This window comes from Mastigoproctus giganteus, chromosome 12 (genome assembly GCF_048544385.1).
Source record: "Mastigoproctus giganteus isolate SK-2022 chromosome 12, ASM4854438v1, whole genome shotgun sequence".
Classification (NCBI taxonomy): domain Eukaryota; kingdom Metazoa; phylum Arthropoda; class Arachnida; order Uropygi; family Thelyphonidae; genus Mastigoproctus; species Mastigoproctus giganteus.
This window is the reverse complement of record NC_143586.1, coordinates 171,294,864-171,318,635: the sequence shown is the minus strand read 5'-3', so window position 1 is coordinate 171,318,635 and position 23,772 is coordinate 171,294,864. Positions and strand designations below refer to the sequence as shown.

Here is a 23,772-nt window from a genome sequence, read left to right as displayed (position 1 = left end):
TACAGGCCTAAATGAGGCAATGCCGAGAATTACAAAGAATGCAGAGAAAATAAAAACTTTCATAGCAGGCACAACTCACAGTGTAATTAAAATCCATTAGATTAAGACACAAAGAATTGGAAGGGATGGAACGGCTGTCATCTGTTTGGATAGAAAATCAAACAAAAAACAAGTTTTCTTATGATAGAAGCAAAAGCATTAGCAACATTTTATTACGTAATAAAATACGTAATTTACTCGTAAAAAAATTGTTTTTTTTATTATTTATTATATTATAATGGTCAGCACCTAACCCTATTTTTCCCATAGGGGCCTGTTGTTTATATTGCATGAGGGTTTCTAGGAACACAACTATCATGCTATACGAGGACTGACTGTAGATGTGTGGAAATTGCCTTTAATCAGTGGAGATAGTTGATTTCTGGAACAAACATCCATCTGTTGTTATGTAAGTTGATAGCTTAAATAAATTCAAGGAGGAACTGGACAAATGTTTAGAGAGAATAGATGTGTGAAATTGTTTTTTTTTTTTTTTTTTTTTTTTGCTGATGCTACCTAAGCTTGCTTTCTTGCATCAATGCCTTTACTAGCTAATTTTGCAATTTGCAGAATTTAAGCCTTTCTTGGTAAATGCAACTGTTTCCCTCGTTGCCATTCTCTGTATTTGTTCCAGCAGTTCTACATCCTTCCTAAAATGAAGCCTTCAAGACCTGTATGCAGTCCTCTAGGTGTGGCCTGAACATTGCCTTGCTAGTATGACAGGGACAATTGTCTGTCATAATGGGTAAATAGAACTACCAAGGAGGATCTTCAAGTATTGCAGAGTTTAAAAGAAAAAAAAATTATGGTAGTTAATGTTAAACAGCTCTACAGAATTAATCTGCGAGAATAAAATTCTTCATATCAAAACAAGTACAGTAAACCCCCGCTATTCGCGGTATCTGTATTCGCGGTCGCTGATTTAAACCTAAAAAAATGTGAATTTTAAAGCGCCGTGAACATTTTCCGCCATGAAAAAAACATGGGTGTGTCTAAAATCATTTTGCCCAGTCCACAGAGTAGTACAGTCAGTCGTCGTATAACACGTGTTTACACTACACTAATTCAATCTTACACGATTTAGGGGAACGATATCTTATATAACACGAACTGAATTCGCATATGCACGATTCGCCTTTGTGTTTACAAGAAATGGCAGTTTCTACACATTTCACCATAATAACTTAAAAACCAACACAATTCCAGCTATCGGTATTATCGCAAATGCAATTAGATAGAGTTCACTACCAGTTTATAACAGATTCCACTAGCAGGAACGCAACTGGAAATTGTTTTTATTGTTTTATGGTAGTAACCCCCAGAAATGTAAAATGTGAGCTAGTGAGGTGTTAATAGAGTTGTCTCTGCCTTTATGGTGTTGTTTATCCAGTTGCTACACGCTCACAGCTTTATGTGTATCAAGTGTGCCTCCTCATTTTGTAATTGTGCTTTATTCTCTAAAAATGAGTAAAAATAACTTAAAAGGTGTAAAAAGGAAGTGTCCTGCGCTCAATGGGTGGGGGGTGACAAAATCGCGAGCGCGGATGTTTCAAGCTAATCCTTGTTCAGTATGTGTAATGCGCTTGTCATAGAAGGTTTCATCTCTTGCTTTTAATTGATACGTTTACAAAAGCGAAAAATTTACAAAAGTGAAAAATCTACCATTTTGCAGTGTGTTGATGTAAACAGACTTTTTCGAGCGTGTTAAAGTTAAAAGAAAGTGACTTTATTGTGGACAAGTTCTTTTCTAATCCTACAAAAATATGGCCGCGAATAAAAAGGGAATTGTGAAAATATCAAAGAAGGTGATGGCATTAGCGAATAAAATTGAGTTACAATTAGACAAAATTTCTAATGGTGAAAGTGTCTCCTCAGTGGCAAAACATTATAAAATCAATGAGTCAACGGTACGATCAATCAAGAAATCGGAAGAAAAAATCCGCCGTAGTGTCCGTGAAAACGTGCTAATTGCATCAAAAATTTGCTCTATAACTCGTGATGTTAAATTAGAAAAAATGGAAAAAGCTTTAAATCTGTGGATAGAAGACCGAACTCAAAATAAAATTCCGTTAAGTTCACTTATCATTCGTGAAAAGGCAAAACACCTTTATCAACACTTTAGTGAAACTGGTGATAACACTGACGTGATAAGTTTTTTAGTTAGCAAAGGCTGGTTTGAAAGATTTAAAAATTGATATGGTTATTTTTCGCCCAGCAACCCATGTTCTTGATATGTTTTTGAAAGGTTTCTTTAAAATGTCTAATAAATATGTACAGTATTACATTTAATAAATTGTTTCTTATTTTCATTTCGATGCCTTATGCTTTTTTTTTTTTTTTATGTACTTACTCTCTATGTTTGTCTATGTACATAGTCATATTATGTAGGTAAATACACATAATACGTACAGACAAATTTTAGACTAATTTTTGTTATATATTTCATACTTTGGAACGGAACCCTTTTATTACCATGGGCGCCATAACTCAGTATTCGCGTTTTCAGTATTCGCGGAATTTCTCAGGAACGTAACCCCCGCGAATAGCGGGGGTTTACTGTATTACCTTGCCAGGTTCCCCCACCTTTTGTTTTAGGTGAGGTGTGTGTGTGCGTGCACACACACAACACAAAAATAACTCAAAAGAAGGTTTAAATTTGGCATAAGAAAAAAGTATCCAGAATCATTCCATTTTTGCATTTATTTTTATGCATTTCATATTGTTTTTATGCTTATTTGTTTGAAATTGTGATTAACATTGGCTTTCATGCACTTTAAATTGGGAGGGGGAGGGATTTATATATAGTAAACAAAACAAATGTGTTACCTTTCTAGATTTTCTTCTTAATTAATTGAAATACAAATATGTACAATAATAACCAATTAAAAAAACACTATGTAAGCATAATGAATTTATGCTAATGAATTTTATTTTACTGAAACTGGCTGCACTGACATGTACAAAGCAGACACCTCTGTGTAGTGGACACTTTCTTCTGAAACTGAGGTCAGAAGAAAGCTTTAGATGTTTCACTGTGTGTGAAGGTAACAAAGGCAGGTATTATTAGTCATTATGACGAAGGTAAAGAAAGCCAACACGAGAACAAGAAACATCGGATAACTCATGCGGAAAATTAGTTTTCCCGATACGGCACTCTAGTGCTGCTCGCTCGGTAAACAGACAGTAGGTGGTATCGATCTGTTGTTGTTATTTGGTTTTTAGGAGCATTAGCAACTAAGGCCATATTGCTCCGCGGGTCAGTGGTGGTCATTCCCTGACCTTTCCGCATCCTCCGTATTTGGTGTTCACGGGCTCGAACCCCAGTCTAATCAAGAAGTGTGTACTACGAACTGCCACTCCTGCCCACCTGGCTATGGAGGTGTTATCGATCTGGAGCAAAGTCGAGAACAATATATTGATTGATAGGTAGGCGTGGCAAACAATGTGCTGATTGATGCACGAATAAAACACACGATAACATTGATTTAGTATCACTTTAGTAGCACTCAGAAGCACTAATGGTAACTTGCCCTAATGAATGCTTTCCATAATGGTGAAAAAGGTCAGGTTACCTCCACTTGAATTCCATGGGAGCTTGAACCCCTCTCGAAATGGAGGGTTTGATTGATTTAGATTTTTTTGGTAGTTGTTGGCGCATCGGCTTCTGTGGCCATATTGCACCTCCCAAGGTTTTTGCAGTACTTTGATCCAAGCCCGAGGCGGGAATCGAACCCGCGACCTTTGGGTTGCCGGGCAGGTACTTTACCCACTCGGCTAGCCCGGTCGGCTCGAAATGGAGGGGTAACCTCCATTCAAGAGGGGTTCAAGGAATTAATCGTGGACGCTACTAAAAGTTTCATACCTATTAAGAAATATTGTTCAAGGTTTAGGCCTAAATGGTTGTCAAATGAACTAATGAGACTCTTAACAGAGAAGAAAAATGCATGGGATGCATATAAATTATCAAGCGACTCAGAAGCCTATGGCAGATATAAGTTAATCTGTAATCAGGTCACAAAGGAGGTTAGGCAGGGAAAAGGCAGATTATGAGAAATCCTTGGCAAAAGATGCTAAGAAAAACAGCAAGGATTTCTTTACTTATATAAACTCTAAAAGGAAGGGGATGAATCTGATTGGTCCACTTAACATCGATGGTTCGACTGTTGATGATCCTGCTCAGATAGCAAACAAACTGAATGAGTATTTTGCATCTACATTCACACATGAGGAGTTATTAAGGTTTGAAAATGGCAGAAGGTTATCAAATTGTAGCAGGGTGCTTAATGATCTTGTAATAACTGAGAGCAAAGTGGAAGAGAAATTGTTGAAGTTAAAAGTAAGAAAAGCACCTGGGGTGGATGGGATCTATCCAGTTATATTAAAGGAGGCAGCAAAGCAACTAAGCAAACCCTTAGCCATAATTATGAGAGCATCCTTGGACTCAGGGGAGGTTCCCACGGACTGGAGGTGTGCAAATGTATCCCCAATTCACAAAGGGGGATCGAAGGGTGACACGAGTAATTACAGACCAGTTAGTTTAACTTCTGTTCCGGGTAAAATAATGGAGTTGCTGGTTAAAGATGCATTGCAGGATCATCTAGACAAGACTGCAGCAATAATTCAGACACAGCATGGGTTTGTTAAGGGAAAGTCTTGTCTGACAAATTTGATAGGATATTATGATGTGGTTACAAAGGAACTGGATGCAAAAAATAATTTTGATATCATATATTTGGATTTCAGGAAAGCTTTTGACACTGTTGCGCATGGAAGACGATTGTACAAATTGGAGCAGAATGGTATTAAGGGTAAGTTGCTACAATGGATAAAAGGATGGTTAAGTGGGAGAAGACAGAGGGTGGTAATCAATGGGTGCTGCTCTTCTTGGACTAATGTTATTAGTGGAGTCCCACAGGGTTCGGTGTTAGATCCACTGTTCTTTTGTATATTTATCAATGATATTGATGAAGGTATATCAGGCTTAATGTCGAAGTTTGCAGATGATACAAAGGTTGGCAGGGTTGTTAATGACAGTAATGGCAGTGTGCTACTGCAAAAGGATCTAGATAATTTGGACAGATGGGCTAAGTGGCAACTGAAGTTTAACCTTGACAAATGCAAATTACTGCATATGGGTAGAAGTAACCCCAGAAAAACGTACCAACTGTGTGGTACTACACTTAAGGTGGTAGAAAATGAAAAAGACCTGGGAGTAATTGTGCAGTCAGATATGAAGTTCTCTGAGCAATGTAGACAAGCTGCCAGGGCAGGTCATGGGGTTTTGTCAATGATATATAGGAATTTTGCTAGCAGGGAAAAGGAGGTGATTATCCCTCTGTATAAGGCAATGGTCAGGCCACGCCTTGAGTACTGCGTACAGGTCTGGAGGCCTCATTTTAGGAAGGATGTAGATTTACTTGAGCATGTACAGAGAAGGGCAACAAGATTGGTGAGGGGAATGAAGGGATCCTTTTACCAAGAGAGGCTTAAGTTCTGCAAATTGCAGTGGCTGGAGACTAGGCACCTGCACGGTGATCTGATTGAGGTATATAAGGCCTGGAATGGGTTGAGCACGCTGAATTCTGATGGGATCCTTCGACTTGTTCAGATTACGAACCTAAGGGCGCATACATTCAAATTAAGAAAAGACAGGTGTAGAATAGATGTGCGGAAATTTGCCTTTAGCCAGCGGGTGGTTAATTGCTGGAACAAACTTCCATCTGTCGTTGTGGAAGTTGATAGGTTGAATAAATTTAAGGAGGAACTGGACAGGCATTTGGAGGGAATGGTGTGATTTTTTTTTTTTTTTTTTTGGCTGATGCTGCATAAGCTCATACATTTGCTTTCTTGCATCACATGCCACCAGTACTACTACTACTACTACTACTTAACCTTTTTTCTTTAGAATCAATACTGGACTAGCACATAAATTGTTTATTAACAAAATATTAATTTTTTATTACTGTACTTTTATTTTTAAGGTCAGGTTACGAAATATAACGAAAAATAAAGAAACCTTTTCCTTTTTTCATAACCAAACCTAAATCAACAGTATAGTAAAAACCACTCATGAACTTGAAAAGGCTGCTTTTAATAATGACAAACAAACAATGAAGAACATAAAAATGAACGGAACGAAACTTTTATTAATTTAGTTTTCATCAAAAAATCAACCAACGTTTTATTTTCCATACAAATTTCTTCCATCGTTATCAAGATTCATCACTACTATTACCTGTTTACCATTCATCACAAAACTATAATGCACCGTTCTTTACTCATAAATACACGTTATAATGCCAACCAATGACTACACAGTGGTTTGTCCTCTGTCGCACCCACCACCTATCATTTCTTCGTTTACCACACCTACCGTCTATTTACCAAGCGAGCAGCAGCGCTAGAATCCGGTGTCGGGAAACTAATTTTCCGTGTAAGTTACTCAACACTTCTCGTTGTTCTCGTGTTGGCTTTCTTTACCTTAGCCGTCATTACTAATAGTACAGATGTTATTAGTGACTGTACTACTAATATTAATATTAGTCATTATTATGCAATATAGCATCAGAGTTAAAGTTGCCCATTTTAAAATATTTATTGAATCCCCCTTGAAACAAATGAACACACCATGCATCAACATCAGTAAAAGTTACACTGCCATAACTTTTACTGCCGTACTTGTTAGAGTCACTTTGTAATATGCTTGCTGTACACCCAAACAGAAATAAGAACAAGTTAATGTTCTTATTAACTCAAGAAAATGTGTGCAGTGCTGCATTACATTTCAGGTGCATTAGCAAGCAGTAATAACTCGTGATTTATAACAAAAAAAAAAAAAAAAAACCTTTTATGCAGAAACCAAGACCTTTCACATTGTGCATTCACTCCTCCAACCAGCACTTTAGCTACAATGTGGATAGCCTACGTGATTTGTAAGAAAAATAAAAAATAAATAAAAACAAAATAAATAATAATTGGTGGATTAATTTGGTCTGGTTTTAAGATCGATTGCAGTCAAGTAGCGAAAAATTTGTAGTGATTTAAAATTTGGGATCATGTGAAAAACTGTTCTAACAGAATGAAATATAAAATTTCAAAAAATCCTTCCATTGGGAATAAGAATTATTACATGAGGATATAAAAACAAACAACAATAGACAGATTTCTATTGGTCTGATTTTAAGGAAATTTGGAATAGCTCAAAAAGCTTTTCAAAAGGCACAAACATATGATGTTTGTGTCTTTTGATGATGTATGATGTATTATTATTATTATTTGGTTTTTAGGAGCATTAGCAACTAAGGCCATATTGCTCCGCGAATATGCAGTGGTCATTCCTTGACCTTTCCACATCCTCCGTATGATGTATGACATATGTTTGTGACACAAACATATGTCACAGATATATGACAAATTGAAGGGCTATTTTGCATCTATATTCACATGAGGAGTTAAGGGAGGAAAATGCCAGAAGTTTATCAATCTGTAATAGGGTGCTTAATGATTTTGTAATAACTGAGAGCAAAGTAGAGAAGAAATTGTTAAAGTTAAACATAAGAAAGGCACTTGAGGTGGATGGGATCTATCTAGTTATATTAAAGGAGGCAGCAAAGGAAGTAAGCAAACCCTTAGCCATAATTATGATAGCACTGTTGGACTCAGGAAGTCCCTGCAGACTGGAGATTTCCGAATGCATCTTCAATTCACAAAGGGGGATAAAAATGTGACATGAGTAATTACTGTTAGAGTTTCTGGTAAAAGAAGTAATGCATCATCATCTAGACAAAGTGACAATTATACTTCAGACAGTGCATGGGTTTGTTAAGTGGAAATCTTGTCTGATCAATCTGATTGGATACTACAATGTGGTCACAAAGGAACTGGATGCAAAAAATAATTTGGATATCATATACTTGGATTTCAGGAAATTTTTCGATAGTTGCAAATGAAAGACTGCTGTACAAATTGGAGCAGTGTGGCATTAAGGGTAAGTTACTGCCATATATATATATTTTTTTTTTTTTTGATTTGGTAGTTGTTGGCGCATGCTTCTGTGGCCATATTGCACCTCCCAAGATTTTTGCAGTACTTTGATCCAAGCCCGAGGCGGGAATCGAACCCGCGACCTTTGGGTTGCCGGGCAGGTACTTTACCCACTCGGCTAGCCCGGTCGGCACTGCCATATATGAAGGGATGGTTTAGTGGGAGAAGACAGCAAGTAGTAATCAATGGACATTGCTCTCCGTGGACACCGAACCCTTTGGGGGGGGGGGGGGGGTACAATAATGTTATTATTGGACCCAAAGGGTTCAGTGATTTGCCTATTGTTGTTTTCTATATTTATCAATGATATTAACAAAGGTATATCAGGCTTAATGTTCAAGTAAGTTTGCAGATGATACAAAGGTTGGCAGGGTGGTTAATGACAATATCCTACTGCAATGGGATCTAGAAAAGTTAGGCAGATTGACTTGAGGGGTGGCAATTGAAGTAACATTGACAAATGCAAAGTACTGCATGTGGTTAACAGTAACCCCGGAACTCCTCCTTGCAAAGTTGATAAAGCCAACATACAGAAGCCACAAGCATGTGTTTTAGATTTTAGGTCATTGTTTTTGATGCTTTTACTTCTGTATATTTTAAATATTATAGTAATATTTTATTGTATATTTTAATCAAAGTTCTTTAGATTTTATTTGTACATGTATAATAACAAATAAATATATTTTGAAATTTTTCACAGCAGTCAAGAATTATTTGAGTGACCAAGTCTGATGTTACTATAGAACAGCCATGAGCCAACCGAGGCAGGAAAAGACAATTGTGTGTGAGTATGGCTGGAATAATGTAAATTTGATTAAACAGTTTTGAAATTTTACTTGGGTTGCATGGACTTAAATTTTCTGATGCATGCAAATTAAATGCCATTTATGGAAGAGATTAACCCCTGGAAGCTGCCTCAGGAGTTATCCTTCCAATTTGAATATTATTTAGAGAGAGAGAGAGAGAGAGAGAGAGAGAGAGAGAGAGAGAGAGAGAGAGAGAGAGAGAGAGAGAGTGTGTGTGTGTGTGTGTGTTATTCATATTAGTGCATAGTTGTGCTTAATCTTTTGCTTGAATCAATGGTTAATCTCTGTATAGAGACTGATTTCCATGCACAAAAAAACATTTAATTCCCTACAATAGGGCAAAAAGTAACCAAACACATTTTTCCAGCTGTATCTACATAGCGGGAATTCTCTTCACTCAACTGTTCCAAAGCATTGCCAGACTTTGTGACTGGTTCATGCAAATGGTCTATTGACCAACTTACACAGCTGTAATTTGTGTGAGCAATATGCACTAAGTTGTAAAGTATTTTGATAGTGCTAAAAGAGAGAAATGCCACTTTGTGTGTATTACAAATATTAAGCAGAAAATATTCCAAATATGGATACTCTTTAGCAGGTAAGTACAATTATGTGAACAGAACTAGAGAGAGAGAGGGGGAAGATGTGACTGAGTTCTAGCTGTCGTGGCCTTACCATGTGGTAGGAACTTAAATAAATTTTACCATTAAGAAAGAGAACGTTCAATGATTTTATGTCTTCTAAGAAGGATTTCATTATTCAAAACATCAGTTTTGATCATTCTAGATTAGAATTTCAGCTTAGACTTTCCAGATTTCTGGTATCTTGTAGTTATATATATACACACACAAAGTGCATTTCTATATACAGTTGTTGTTGTTGTAGGGTTTTAGGCACATCAGCAACTTAGCCCACATTGCATTATATATATATATATATATTATGTCTGTAAACTGTGTGTGTGTTCTATGCTAGATTTGCCTGTTTTCTAGATTCCTCCCCCCCCCCCCGTATTTCCTGGAGAAAAAACCATGCTACCTTTGCATAAGACCAAAGAACCCAGCCACACTGTGATAAAAGCCCATAAAAATTCCTCACATCATCAACAGGATCAGAACTCAGATCTTTTCCACCCAGTGTGGAGATGCCGTTGATTCTACCAACTGTACTACTTGTGAGGGTGTGTATATATAGTACAGTTCAGTAAAAGTAAAATTTATTCCCACTTACAGTTGATGAATCAATGCCAAAATTTAGACAAATGCTTTGAGAAAGCATTGCCTAAAAATTCTCAATGTAGAGAATATTTAACATTGCAACCTTCTTGCACAACAGATAATGATCTACAAGTATGTTTGTGAAATTTCCAGTTTTCCAGACCACTTTCTTTTAGGTGACATATGGGCAAATTCAGTTGGATGAAAGTTTGTGTACTGATGTTGCTTGCAAACAGGGCAGTCTAAAAATTGTTTAGAATTCAGTAAGGGAGCTAAGTCAGTCATATGCTTCTTGTATAAAATGCAAGATCTAGAATGGTCCAGTGAACTGAATAATCCAGTGATAAGTATCAATGAGTTGCAGTTCACTTTTATACCAGAAATTTTACTCCTCCTAATAATAGTACTGTACAATGTAGTCTTTAAAAGGTAATATAAAATAGATAAAGCAAATTAAATATTGCTGAGTATAATCCTTATGTTCTATAATGTTATTTCTTACATTTTATAATACAGTAAAAATAAGATTATTTCTCCTTCCAAAATATAACACACTGTGGAATATTTTGAATAAGGACGTGTTACTTTTTTTGAGCAACAGTCCTCTTTTAGGTAGCATGAGTTAAAACAAGTATGCTTAAATAATGTACTAAGTTCCTCACCACTTATAATTGTACTCATAAAAATCTGTAACTACTGCCATATATTTTCTAATGTCATTAAAATGGCAGGACAATTTAAGAAAACAAACCGTTTGTAATGTGCCTTTGAAGTTTGTCACTAATTTTATGTTTTAGTTCTTCCAATAGCTGCTTACTCTTTAACCAAAGGTATTTTTCTTATATTTAATCTATAATTATCTTTCCTTAATTTGAATCTGTTTGCATTATCCTAGAAGAGAAGATATGCCTTAATCATTAAGATTGTTCAATCCTTCAATCATTTTAAAGGATTAAACAGCACACTCAGATCCCCGTGAAGATTCCTAGTTTGGAAATGACATAGCTTCTATTCACAGCTTGTCTTATTGTCTTCCTCTGTGCCCTTTAAGGTAAATCTTATATCATTTGCTGAAATAAGAATCCAAGATCTGTATATAGTATTTGAGAAGTACAAAAAGGAAGCATGAAGGTGAACCTTCTGTAAGCAGTGTTAAGGCAAAATATAAAATTTATGTAAAATCCTTGATTGCCTTGTTATAACCAGCAGATTTTGATGTAAAACTTTCTTAAAACTCTGGCTTAATAATACCACTTACTGAGGGCACATTTTCAAGTGCTTTTTGTGGAATGAAAACATATACAACTTCAGTGCATCCTTTTATTTTTATAATTCTGAAGGTATTTTCATGCTTCATTTCTGCAATTCCTAAATATTCCTCATTCCTCAGTTGTTTAGAAATAGCCAACTCTTTATACTAGTAGACAAAGCCAAATTTATTGGGGATATGGTGGTGCAGTTTCTACAGGGACCCAAGGTCACATTTACCCATATACCAACATGATTACTGGAAGGAATAGTTTTTTATTAGCTTTTAATATTTGTGTCAGGTCCCCAGACTACCTAAATCTGGCAATGCCAGTTTGCAACACTCATGTTGAGATGGACCAGCCTTATAATCAGAATAAAACTAAGGTAAATTAACAATATAGCATTTTGACTTGGTCAAAATGCTATATAGTTAATTTAATTTACCCTCTCAGGCAGATTATTTTCAATGAAAGATGGTGTTAACAGTCTGAATTATACAAGCTTGGGAGGTGTAACACTGACTAGTGAACAAACTTGTAATTTTCTCTGACCCATGCTAACCGTGGTACCACAGAATATTTACACATTCAAACATCGTGGTAGTAATAAACTTAGCACAGCTGTATTGCGTACTGTCAGTTGTTCATGTCTCACGATGTACATCTGTCAACACTTAACAGAATATGTATAACAGCCACACTGCTAGTTAAAATGGATTAGCTCACCAATTACTAGGATGGGGTAATCTTTACTTTCTGGGACAATAATAATGTAACGTAATGTTACAAAAAAAAAAAAAAAAAAAAAAACTTACCAATCATGTACACTATTGAAAGATTCTTCATTTGTGACATCATACATAAGAATAAAACCCATTGCACCACGATAATAAGCTGTTGTAATAGTCCTATAACGTTCTTGACCAGCTGTATCCTATGAAAAGGATGAAAAGAAAAACATTCAATTAATAGACTATTTTAGGACAATAGACTCAGTGGAAATTGAAATAACAGATGAAGCAAAATAGCACAAATAAGTTTCAATTTATGATATAACCATTTATAAATTAAATTCACAACAAGTAAGATTTAGTGGGAACACCTCCACAATTATACTTAAGTGCCTCATCTGATATGGCAGTTGTATCTTTCAAACCATACTAAAACAGCATCACTTGACAGAAAATGAAAGTACACAGAACCATTTGAAACAAATGATGCAATTTCAAGTACTCTTTTGTGGGATGAGTGCACACACACACACACAGCTCATCCCCTTTAAATATAATTTTTAGTGCCCAACTTTAATTTCAGGAAAATGCTCGAGTTAACTGAATTCTATTTGAGTAGTGCAAAATTATCTTTTTTTAATAGGTTGCGATACTGATTATATGTAATTTTAAGCATTATTAAAAAAACAAAATTTTAGAACATGCTGTGTTGTTGCACCTTTTATTTTCAAAGAGAGAGAAAAAAAAAAAAAAAAAAAAAATATATATATATATATATATATTTATCCTGTCTATTGGGCTAACTGTTATTCAGCAGTATGCTTCTAAATTTTAATAAAATTGACTTTTTATCTCATTTTTCTAACTCTGGCTTTCTTGGCATATTATTTTTCAAAGCTCATTGGCTTCTCATCGGTGGGTGGGCAGGTACCCTGTTGTTGCAATAGTGACAACCCAGTTATGAAATATAACTTCACAAACTCCTTCATACTCTTAGCCATGAAAGATCTTTTAAATAAAAAATATGTTAAAAATTTCCAAAAAACTTAAAACATTTCCCTGAGCACAAAATTCTGTGTCCTGGCACTTATAATCTCACACCCAACTCTTATTAGGTCTTTCAATTACTGGAAGATGGCAATCAGAAACAGATAGCTATCGCTGATTATTACTTGCATGTATTGAATGCTGCTAACCCTTGATAGCATACTATGCAGTGCATCTTAATATGATAATTAGCTATAATAATTTTAGTATTTGATATTTTTATAAAATTTTTTTTAGACTTCTTTCATTTATAGCTTAGGGCACACTTTTATGCAGTATAAACTAATGTTTTTCAATTTTTTAATATATAGCTTACATTTTCCATATTCTATAATATCACAGTCTAATCGTTTATTTGATGACAATCTGTTCTCTTATGTTTAAATTTTCTTTGCATATCTTTCTTCATTCATATGCCTTTTCTCCCTTTTTTCAATTAGTAGCTATATTACCTCCTCATCTTTCCATTTTGTCTTTCCCCTTTTCTCTTCTCAACAATTTTTTGTTGGGTGCTTTATGTCTGTATATCAGTGGCCCTTGTTCATAAGTTTTCCCTTCTTTCTTCCTTTTCCTTTTCAAATAATTTTTATAGTTATATATATAAATTGTATTTTATAAGTGTTTGGTAAATTGTATTTATAAGTAGTTCTTTCCAGGGTGTCTTTCCCCTTTTCTCTTCTCAACAACTTTTACCTATACACAATACAGTTATGGTTGTTGGGTGCTTTATGTCTATATATCAGTGGCCCTTGTTCATAAGTTTTCCCCTTTCTTCCTTTTCATTTTCAAATAATTTTTACAGTTATATACTGTCAAAATCATTTTACAAAAATATAATGTTCTCCTCCATTTCTCTTCACAGCCATTTTATCCCCACCTTTACTCTTGTAATATTTAATCACAGATATGTTAATATTTTACTGTGCTGTTAAGTGTGTGTGTTATTTCTACATGTAATCCCTATTATGTGTTTATAAGTCTCCAAGCTCCTACACTTTTTTTTTTTTTTTATTAAGACCCCAAAGCATGAGAGGTATTAGAATCGAATAGTACTTAGTACCATGCATGGGTTGAAGGGTGAGAAGATAATTGTTGACACTAGACTTGAATTTCTGTAGATTGTAACTTTCAGGAAATACATAAAGGGAATTATTCCTTCAACTTCCATTTTCTGGAAGTTGAAGGAATAAACGAGGAGAGGAAGAAGAAAAGTTGGTTCTGTGAGTTTTGAAGTTGGAGAGTAAAAGGATTTTTCCTGGTTTGGGGTGGAGAGAGAGAGAGAGAGAGAGAGAGAGAGAGAGAGAGAGAGAGAGAGAGAGAGAGAGAGAGAGAGAGAGAGAGAGAGAGAGAGAGAGAGAATAAACGTTGCAGGAATAAACGAGGAGAGGAAGAAGAAAAGTTGGTTCTGTGAGTTTTGAAGTTGGAGAGTAAAAGGATTTTTCCTGGTTTGGGGTGGGGGGGGGGAAGAGAGAGAGAGAGAGAGAGAATTATAGAAGCCAATTCAAAAGTACAAAGACCATTGAAGTATCTACAGAAAAGGCATACAGCAGAAACAACATCTATGAGACAGAGTGGAGACTGTTAGAGCTGAGTCATTAATTAATCTAACTCCTCTCTTTTGAACAGAATCTAGAAGCCTGTGTGTGTGTGTGTGAGAGAGAGAGAGAGAGAGAGAGAGGGGAACCACCCCAGTTGTGAGAACAGTATTCCATGGTAGGGCAGATTTGTGATTTGTACAGAGTGAACTGCTGTTTGGAAGATAAGTAATGCAGAGAGAAAGAGAAATGACACTGATTTCTAGACAAGATCACATCAAAAATAAGCAGAGGAACAGAAGAATCCTTTTCACGAGATAAGGCAGGAATGAGTTTTAAAGGATTGAAATCAACTAGGTTGTCTTTGCCCTACTGGAGAATTACCTGCAGATCAACATTTAAGGAATTAGTAGTAGATATTCGAGAAGTTGAAGCTGTTTGTGTAGGGAGTCTTTGCCCTACTGGAGAATTACCTGCAGATCAACATTTAAGGAATTAGTAGTAGATATTCGAGAAGTTGAAGCTGTTTGTGCAGGGCAAAGTTTCTCAAACTGGAAGGTGGTTGTTATTTGTTATTTGGTTTTTAGGAGCATTAGCAACTAAGGCCATATTGCTCCGGGATATGCGGTGGTCATTTCCTGACCTTTCCGCATCCTCCGTATTTGGTGGTGACGGGCTCGAACCCCGGTCTAATCAAGAAACGTGTGCTATGCACTGCTGCTCCTTCCCACCTGGCTACGGAGGCGCCACTGGAAGGTGGAATGCAATGTGTTATCATCAGCAAAACTATGGATAAGATTTCCAGCCAATGAAAGAAGGTCATTAATAGAGAAAAAACTGGATACCCAATTATGAAAAGCAATTGGCAAACCATAAGATTGAAGCTTATTTAGAAGATCTTTATGCCAAACACAATCAAAAGCCTTTGAAATGTCAAGAGCAACTGCTTGAGTTCCACCAAACTTTTCCACTGAATTTGTCCATAGATGGGGTCACATAAGCCAGTAATATCACCTAAGCACTTATTCCCAATGGAATTGTACATTAATTCATTATCCTTTCCAAGTTTTTTTTTCATTCTTCAAAATAAAGTAAACTAAGTGATTCCATTTTATTTTTGCATTGGTTTTGTCTTCCAGCTTTTCTTTCTGTGTTTGTGAATTTCGTTAGCTCCGTGATTCCTTTGAATTTTCTTCAGCATTCTTTTAATGACCATATTGCCCTTCTCTAAACTTCACTTGCATCAGCTGATTACCCTTCAACACTTTGCTTTGTACCTTTTATTACTCCAAATGTTTGATATACCCTACAATATAACAGTAGGATTAACAACAGCAGGAGATGAAACTGTTTTATCTCTGTAAAGGCATCTTTTCAGTTTCTACCACATTCTATTTGAAAAGAAGAAATCCAGTTCTGTTACCATAAAATCATTTAACCTACAATTATAACAAATGGTATCTCCTATTCCCCAAAACTGCTTTTGTAATGCAAAAATAGTTTTGTCAGCAAACCAAACAGGATCATCAACAGTTATGCTTTCATATATGATGGACCAATGTGACTCATCCCTTTCCTTCTAGTGTAACATAAGCAAAGACATCACTACTATTTTTTTCTTCACTTTTAGCCAGACTTCCCATAATCTGACTTAGTTAGCCTAACCTCCCTTTGTGACTTAATTACAAACTATATTTTGTACTTACTGTAGTTTCTACATCCCCTGATAATTTATGATCATCCCATGCATTTTTTTTCCCTCTGCCAACTAGTCTTCTCAGTTTATCTGACATAAACCTGGTCTAAACCTTGAGCAGTATTCTCTTAATTGGTATAAAAGGCCTAGTAGCTTCTAGATTACATCCCTGAATGCTTCTCATTTAGAATTTGCAGTAACATCAGCTGGTCCCAATGAATAGAATTTAACTGTCTAAGATCATCATAATCACCTTTATGAAAGCAAAATCATCTCCCCACTACCGTTGAACCTAGTTATTTTCTTCAAGTAGATCCCACATCAACACATGGTGATCATTGCCACCTAGTGTTTCCTTTATCTGGAGATTCCTCATGCAAGAGTTAGTCACTGCTGCCTCTCTAACATTCTGGTGCAGCAAACATTGTCCCAGTTAATTCAGAAAAATTATGTTACTGTGTGAGTGACCAACTCAATTAAAAAATAAATTAATCTGGAAAGGAAAGTTATAATTCCCCTAATTATAACTTTTAGAAAAACAAAAATTTAATTTTTGTTTTTCTAAAACTTATGTCACACCAAACTGAATGAATGTTACACCAGGCACCAACTGGGTATACTGTCTTAGAATCAAGGTACTTTGTAACCAAGGGCCTAATACCCCCTACACACCTATTACTGCTATCTGTCTGTCATTTCTGTACTTGAACCAAAATTCTTCATCCCTTATGTCTGAGCAACACCACATTTCTCCTTTCACTATAATGTCAGCATTTGATGGCTTAATCAATGCTTCAAATTTATTTGCTATACTGCTAGCATTAGTGATGTATCTGCTTTTGCCATTAGCAACCCTAACGTAGCCTATATATATATGCTTGGTCCACAATGAACCCCCCCGAGACCTTGCTTTACAGATTGCTGCATGTCCCAATAGAAGCAGCTCAAGAATCAGTTTGATCTCTGCTTGTGGCTATTGTTAAGCTATCAGCATGTGTATTGCCTCCCAAAACTAACAGTTTTTTGACTTGCCCAATACTTCAATAGAATAGTAAATATTATTCTACCTTTCTACTTAAATGTATCCCACCCGCTCTCAAAACGGTCTCTCCTGTTAACAAGCACAGAAAATTTCTGCTCCATGAATCTTGCACAATCTCTCCGGGGTCAAATTGATTGGCATAGTTCTCATCACGTATGCATCTCCTACCATGACTCAGAAGAATTCCATTATGTCAGTAATTACCAGGCTATTGCTATATAAGGGACCTTGAACAGAGTGCTCAATTTATCAAAGGCAGGGGTGTAGCAGAGGGTATACACTGTATACCCTCTGGTTTTTGAAAGACTTGAAATAAAACAAATACTATAAAAATATTTACTGAAAATTAAAAAATAAATTAATTAGAATTCTATTCTTAGGCAATACTTAGTTTTATTTTTGATATATATGCTGTATATATAATTAAGTAAATATGTAGTGTGTGCGCACACACACTGCATACCCTCTGCTTTTTGTAACATTCATAGAGTATAACCTTCTGTTAATTTTACAACTACAGCACTGAACAAAGGTAAAGTGGAGAGGTAATTAACTGAGATTAATAAAATTATGTTCAGAATCAAAAATAGGATATTTATCAGGGATTAAAAGGAAAAGAAAAAAAAAGTCTAACAAAAAACTAACTTTTTGTAAATTTAATTATTTGCCACAGAGAAATTGTGATGTAGTAGTAGAGGCATATGATGCAAAAAAGCAAGAATATATAAACTTATGTAAAATCAGCCAAAAAAAAAAAAAAAAAAAAAAATCACATCCATTCCCTCTAAAAGTTTGTCCAGTTTCTCAATGTATTTATTTAAGCTATCAACTTCCAAAACGACAGGTGCAGGTTTGTTCCAGTAATCAACTACCCGCTGGCTAAAGACAAATTTGAATCTATGCTCCCCCTAGGTTCATAATCTGGGCAAGTGGAAGAATCCCATCAGAATTCAGTGTGCTCAACCCATTCAAGACCTTATACCAATTACCCTCACCAGTCTTGTTGCCCTTCCCTATACATACTCATTCAAGCAACTCTACATCCTTCCTAAAATGAGGCCTCCAGATCTGTATGCAGTTTTAAAGACATGGCCTGACCACTGCCTTATACAAAGGGATAATCAACTCCTTTTCCCTACTAGCAAATTCCTGTATATCATCAACAACACCATGACCTGCTCTGGCAGCCTGTCTGCACTGATAAGAAAACTTCATATCTGACTGCACAATTACCCCCAGATCCTTTCATTTTCTATCACCCTAAGTGTAGTACCATAGAGTTTGGTATGTTTCTCTGGGATTACTTCTACCCATATGCAGTACTTTGAATTTGTCAATGTTAAACTTCAGTTGCCATTCTCAGCCCATCTGCCTAACTTTTCTAGATCCTGTTGCAGTAGCATATTGTCTTTAGCTTCATTAACAACCCTGCCAACTTTTGTATTATCTGCAAACTGCGACATTAAGCCTGATATACCTTCATCAATATCACTGATAAATATTCAAAACAACAGTGTGCCCAAAATGGACCCCTGGGGAACTCCACTAATGAAGAGCAGTGTCCACTGATTACCACTCTGTCTTCTCCCACTCAACCATCCCTTTATCCACAGCAACAATTTGCCCTTAATGCCATACTGCTCCAATCTGTACAGTAGTCTTCCATGCTCAACACTATCAAAAGCTTTCCTGAAATCCAAGTATATGATATCAAAATTATTTTTTGCATCCATATGCTCCTTCAAATTCCTCAATGTTGCTATCACATTAGTCTGCTGGACCATGTTTTTTGATGATATTCTCTCCAAAGCCACTCTTTCTGAAGCAGTTGATTATTACACTTGATGCAATACTGTCCCAAGAAATATATAACAGGATTACTGATAGCATCCAAGACATTCCAATTTGGCTGCAAAATGTTCCCTTGTATGTTGCGGATCAAGTACCTTATCAGGTGGGCTCTGTATGCTCTCTTTAGGTTATAAATAATGCTTTGATTCAGTGATTGCATTAAATTGGTGGTACTGGTGGGTAAAAACAACAGTGGCATTTTTGTCAACTTAAGTGTCTCAGCAGAATGTACAGTACAATGATCTAGAATCATCAAAATGTTCCTTTTTTCTGAATGGCTTCAGAAAAAAGGAACACTGCCACTTTTAATAACCAAGACTGAAATATTTTGACCATAAGCCAAGCACTTCTATTGGCCCCATAATCACAGGGAAGTTGGTTAATTGCTTTAAAACATCTTGGCTTGGAAAACTTACCAATCACAAGTGGGTGTAGTTTTGTACTGCCATCTGAATTGCAACATAACAGAACAGTGAGTCTTTGTTTAGTTAATTTTCCACCATGACAAGACTCTCCTTGAACAGCAAATGTTTTTAATTGGCAGCAAATTATAAAATAAACCTGTTTCATTGAGATTAAAAATATCCTTTGCCTCATATTTTTCAAGGATGGACCGTAGAGAACACAACCAGTCTGTAGCCTTTTCTTTGTCGACTAGTCCAGACTCACCGCAAACATTTCGCGAAACCAAGTTATTCCTATTTTTAAATCTTTGGAGCCAGCCACTGCTGCATTTGAAGTTGCTAATTCCATGTTGCTGAGCTAAATAATTTGCCTTTTCTTGCAAAATTGGACCTGATATTGGCAAATTAGACGCATTTGTTGGTACCACTCAAAGTTTTGTTTCAGGCTCCTCGTGTTTTGCACCACAAATTTGTTTCCTGTTTTTCATCACTGCTCCAGTGTCATGCACTTAAGTCTTTTTTGGGTTTTTCAGTATTACAGATAAACCATATTGCACCTCCCAAGGTTTTTTTGCATTTTCTACTATGATCCAAGCCCGAGACGGGATTCGAACCCGCGACTTTTGGGTTGCCAGGCAGGCACTAAAGGGATGTTGTATTCCTTTGTAATGTCCATTTTGCTTCTTTCCATCCTATCAGCCTCTTGTATAATTTTTAGTTTAATTTCCAGGCTTAATTCCATCCGTTTACATTTTGTAGCCATAACACTGCTAGATAAGATTTAATATAAACAAATTTTAAATTAATTTAAAGACAGGTTACAAAAAAAAAGATCAGATAAAATGGCACCAAAAATAGATTGCTGTGTACTGTAGCAAAAGACTCTTTGAACTGCAGTAACAAACGCAACTGACCTTAATCCTGTGGAGAGAGAGAGGGAGTGCATGTAAACAACTTTGAAAAACTTTTTATTCTTTTGTTAATTTAACAACTCACCCTTCAGAAATGTTTTTCAGAGTGCACTTGATGTTGTAGCCACCATAAACTGCTTTTGTTTACAAAAGCAATCTCTAACAAGTCAGTGCCATCCTTAGGGAAGTAGGGAGCCGGGTGGCCAGAGGCAGTAATCGGACAGCTCTGCCAAGATTTGTATTAAACATAAAAAAACTACAATATTTATTTCTCACGGGGTGAAAAAGAACTTCGTAATACATATTAACCAAACTTTGTAATAAACGAATATATTTACATAGAAAAGCCTATCCTTTTGCAGGGGAATGGTATGTGTTTCATATAAACAAGTACTTTGTATAAAAAGTTTGTATTAACGAGATTTTACTGTAATATCTTTAAGTAAATCCCACATCAATACACAGTGATCACTGCCACCTAGTGGTTCCTTTATCTGCAAATTCTTAATGCACAAATAATCACTTCTGATAACCAGATCAAGGGTATTATTACTCTCTTCTTGCCTCTCCAACATGCTGCTCCAGAAAACAATTATCCAATAAATTCACAAAAGTCTTGCTAGTGTGCGAGTGACCAACCCACAAGTTCCAGTCAATATCTGGAAAGATAATTTCCCCCATTATTAGACATTCTGATTTTCTGGCCCACCATATCTCTGTACAATTGTTACAGGTACTCATTAGACTTATAACATACTCCTACTGTTATTGTTGCTTTCCCAGTGCTTATGTCACACCAAACTGACTCAACATTACATTGTCCATTTATGTCAACTGGATGCACTTCCTTAGATATTGTGTGTGTTTTTTTTTAACTAACCTTCATCAATATGATTAATAAATATTGAAAACAATGGAACCAGCACTGAATCTGGCACACCCACTAATAAAATTAGCCCAAGAAGAGCAGTACTCCTTTGAAAACCACTGTCTTCTCCCACTCAGCCACCTTTTCCCCCTTTATCCACAGTAGTAACTTGCTCCTAATGTCACACTGCTCCAATTTGTACAACAGTCATGTGAAACTGCATCAAAAGCTTTTCGGAAACTGTATATGATGTCAAAATTATTTTTTGCACCCAGTTTCTTTGTAATTGCATTGTAGTATCTAGTCACAAGGTCACTCTTTAACAGATTCATGCAGCGAAAAGTATGCATCATATAATAGTATACAGAGCAAGTGTGTTACCCTTTCTTGATTTTATAATACATAGCAAAACTTGCAAGTCTTTAAATACTACATTATATTTCTTCACTTTTACACCACACAACAAAAAAACTTTATACATAATTCCACCAGTAAGAATGGTACTCCTCTGGTTTATACTGTTCGTCATATCTGTACAAGCATGTTTATAAAAGATTTGTATGTGTGGAGAAACAGTGGGTACAGCTAGTGTGCCATAAAATTTATTTATGGCAGAATGTTTGCTGTGTGCATAAATCTCAATTTAAGCAACGTGCAAACAAAATTTTGTTTTAAACTTGGCAAGACAGCTACAGAAACACACACAATACATGTAGCAGTCTCTACCATGATGCTGCTACAACAAATAAGACAGCCTTTAAGTGGTTTGAGATGTTTCAAAGATAAAAAATGGTGCCTCAACAGAGATTAATCCCTCCTCAGAATTTGTACTCCAAGGTGCTATGACGTAGCTGAATGGTCAGGAGCATAAGTGCTGTAGCGCACACTCTGAGTAGACTGGGGTTCAAGCAGTTACTGTTAAATACGATTAACAATTTGTGTTGATTGATTTTTTGTAAACTCCACTGACCAGGGGAGTTTACCATAGTATAAACAAGAACATTAAGTTAGTTTTTTAACAAGTGAAATGTTTGAGAGAGGATGTCAGATATAAAATTGGCAGAATAAGTGCCTGCTCCATTGTGACAGCATACCCTACTATATATCATTCTCCATCTAACAATTTTCGGCAAATAAAAACATTCTGCAGCCAGCATATTAGCCAGAATTGCCACTCTTGCTATTTCCCAACTTAAAACAAATGGAAGCAATTTGATACAATTGTAAACATTCAAAACTGAACCAACTATGTAGTACAGAAAAATGCATTATAGAGAATTTATATTGCAAATATTTTTCTTAAAAAAAAAAAATAATAATAATAATAAATAAATAAAAAATCTTCCCACTTCATACATATAAACCAGAAATAAGAGTTAACACAAAAGATATTCAAGACAACTTACCCAAATTTGTAGTTTGACTCTTTTATCCTGCCTAAAAACAGTCTTCACCTTAAAGTCTATGCCCACTGTACTCACAAAAGCTGATGTGAAAGAGTCATCAGCATATCTAAAAAGAAAAGATGTTTTTCCCACACTACTATTTCCAATAATAAGAATCTTGAACATATAATCAAAGTTCTGATCTGCTGCATCCTTCTGCCATTTTTGATCTTGGCCAGCTGCCATCTGCAAAATAATCAAGATTTAAAAAAATAATAATAAAAACCTTTTAATTTGGTAAAACAATAGTTACCACAGAAACTTTCCTGTAACTTTAACAGAGAAGATTACACCAATAAAAAAAAAAAAAAAAAAAAAAAAAAATTGTAGAACTTCATACATTTGGCACATTTAGGACATAGCAAATACTAGATTTTTGAAGATGGATTTATTCAGGAATAACTTGTATTATGTATGTATTCTATACAGAGCAATCTCAGATGAACTAACAGCATAATTTAATGCAATTACATGACCAGAGAAAATTTTAATTTTTCTGATGTGAATTTGGGGAGTACCTTTGATTGCATTATAAAATAAGTTATTTGGTTTTTAGGAGCATTAGCAACTAAGGCCATACTGCTCCGGGGATATGCGGTGGTCATTCCCCGACTTTTCCGTATTTGGTGGTCACGGTCACGGGAAGTGTGTACTACGCACTGCTGCCTATAAAATAAGTATGCTTGCTGCTAGCTAAATAATCTAAAAATGTTGTCAGAAATAACGTGCATAATTTTTTTAGATAATACAGTAATTCTGATCTTTATAATCTTCACAGAGTCCACCGGCATTAACACTAGAACTGTTGGCTAGCAAAAATACCTGAAACTGCCGTTGCCAGTCATTTTGACTGCTTGTGCATAAAATACTTTTAAGTTGATTTTCAA

The 23,772-nt window shown here is 35.7% G+C and overlaps 1 protein-coding gene across 1 annotated transcript in view; it reads right to left on the bottom strand.

Annotated features, from left to right (window-relative positions):
• Rab3 (RAS oncogene family member Rab3) overlaps positions 1–23,772 on the bottom strand; it is a 105,685-nt gene that overhangs the window by 17,497 nt on the left and 64,416 nt on the right. Inside the window, exons 2-3 of the mRNA XM_090386786.1 lie at positions 22,847–23,071; positions 12,171–12,289 (exon numbers count right to left, since the gene is read on the bottom strand). Coding sequence (XP_090242912.1) covers positions 12,171–12,289; positions 22,847–23,071 — 344 coding nt within the window. The remainder of the gene's footprint in view (positions 1–12,170; positions 12,290–22,846; positions 23,072–23,772) is intronic.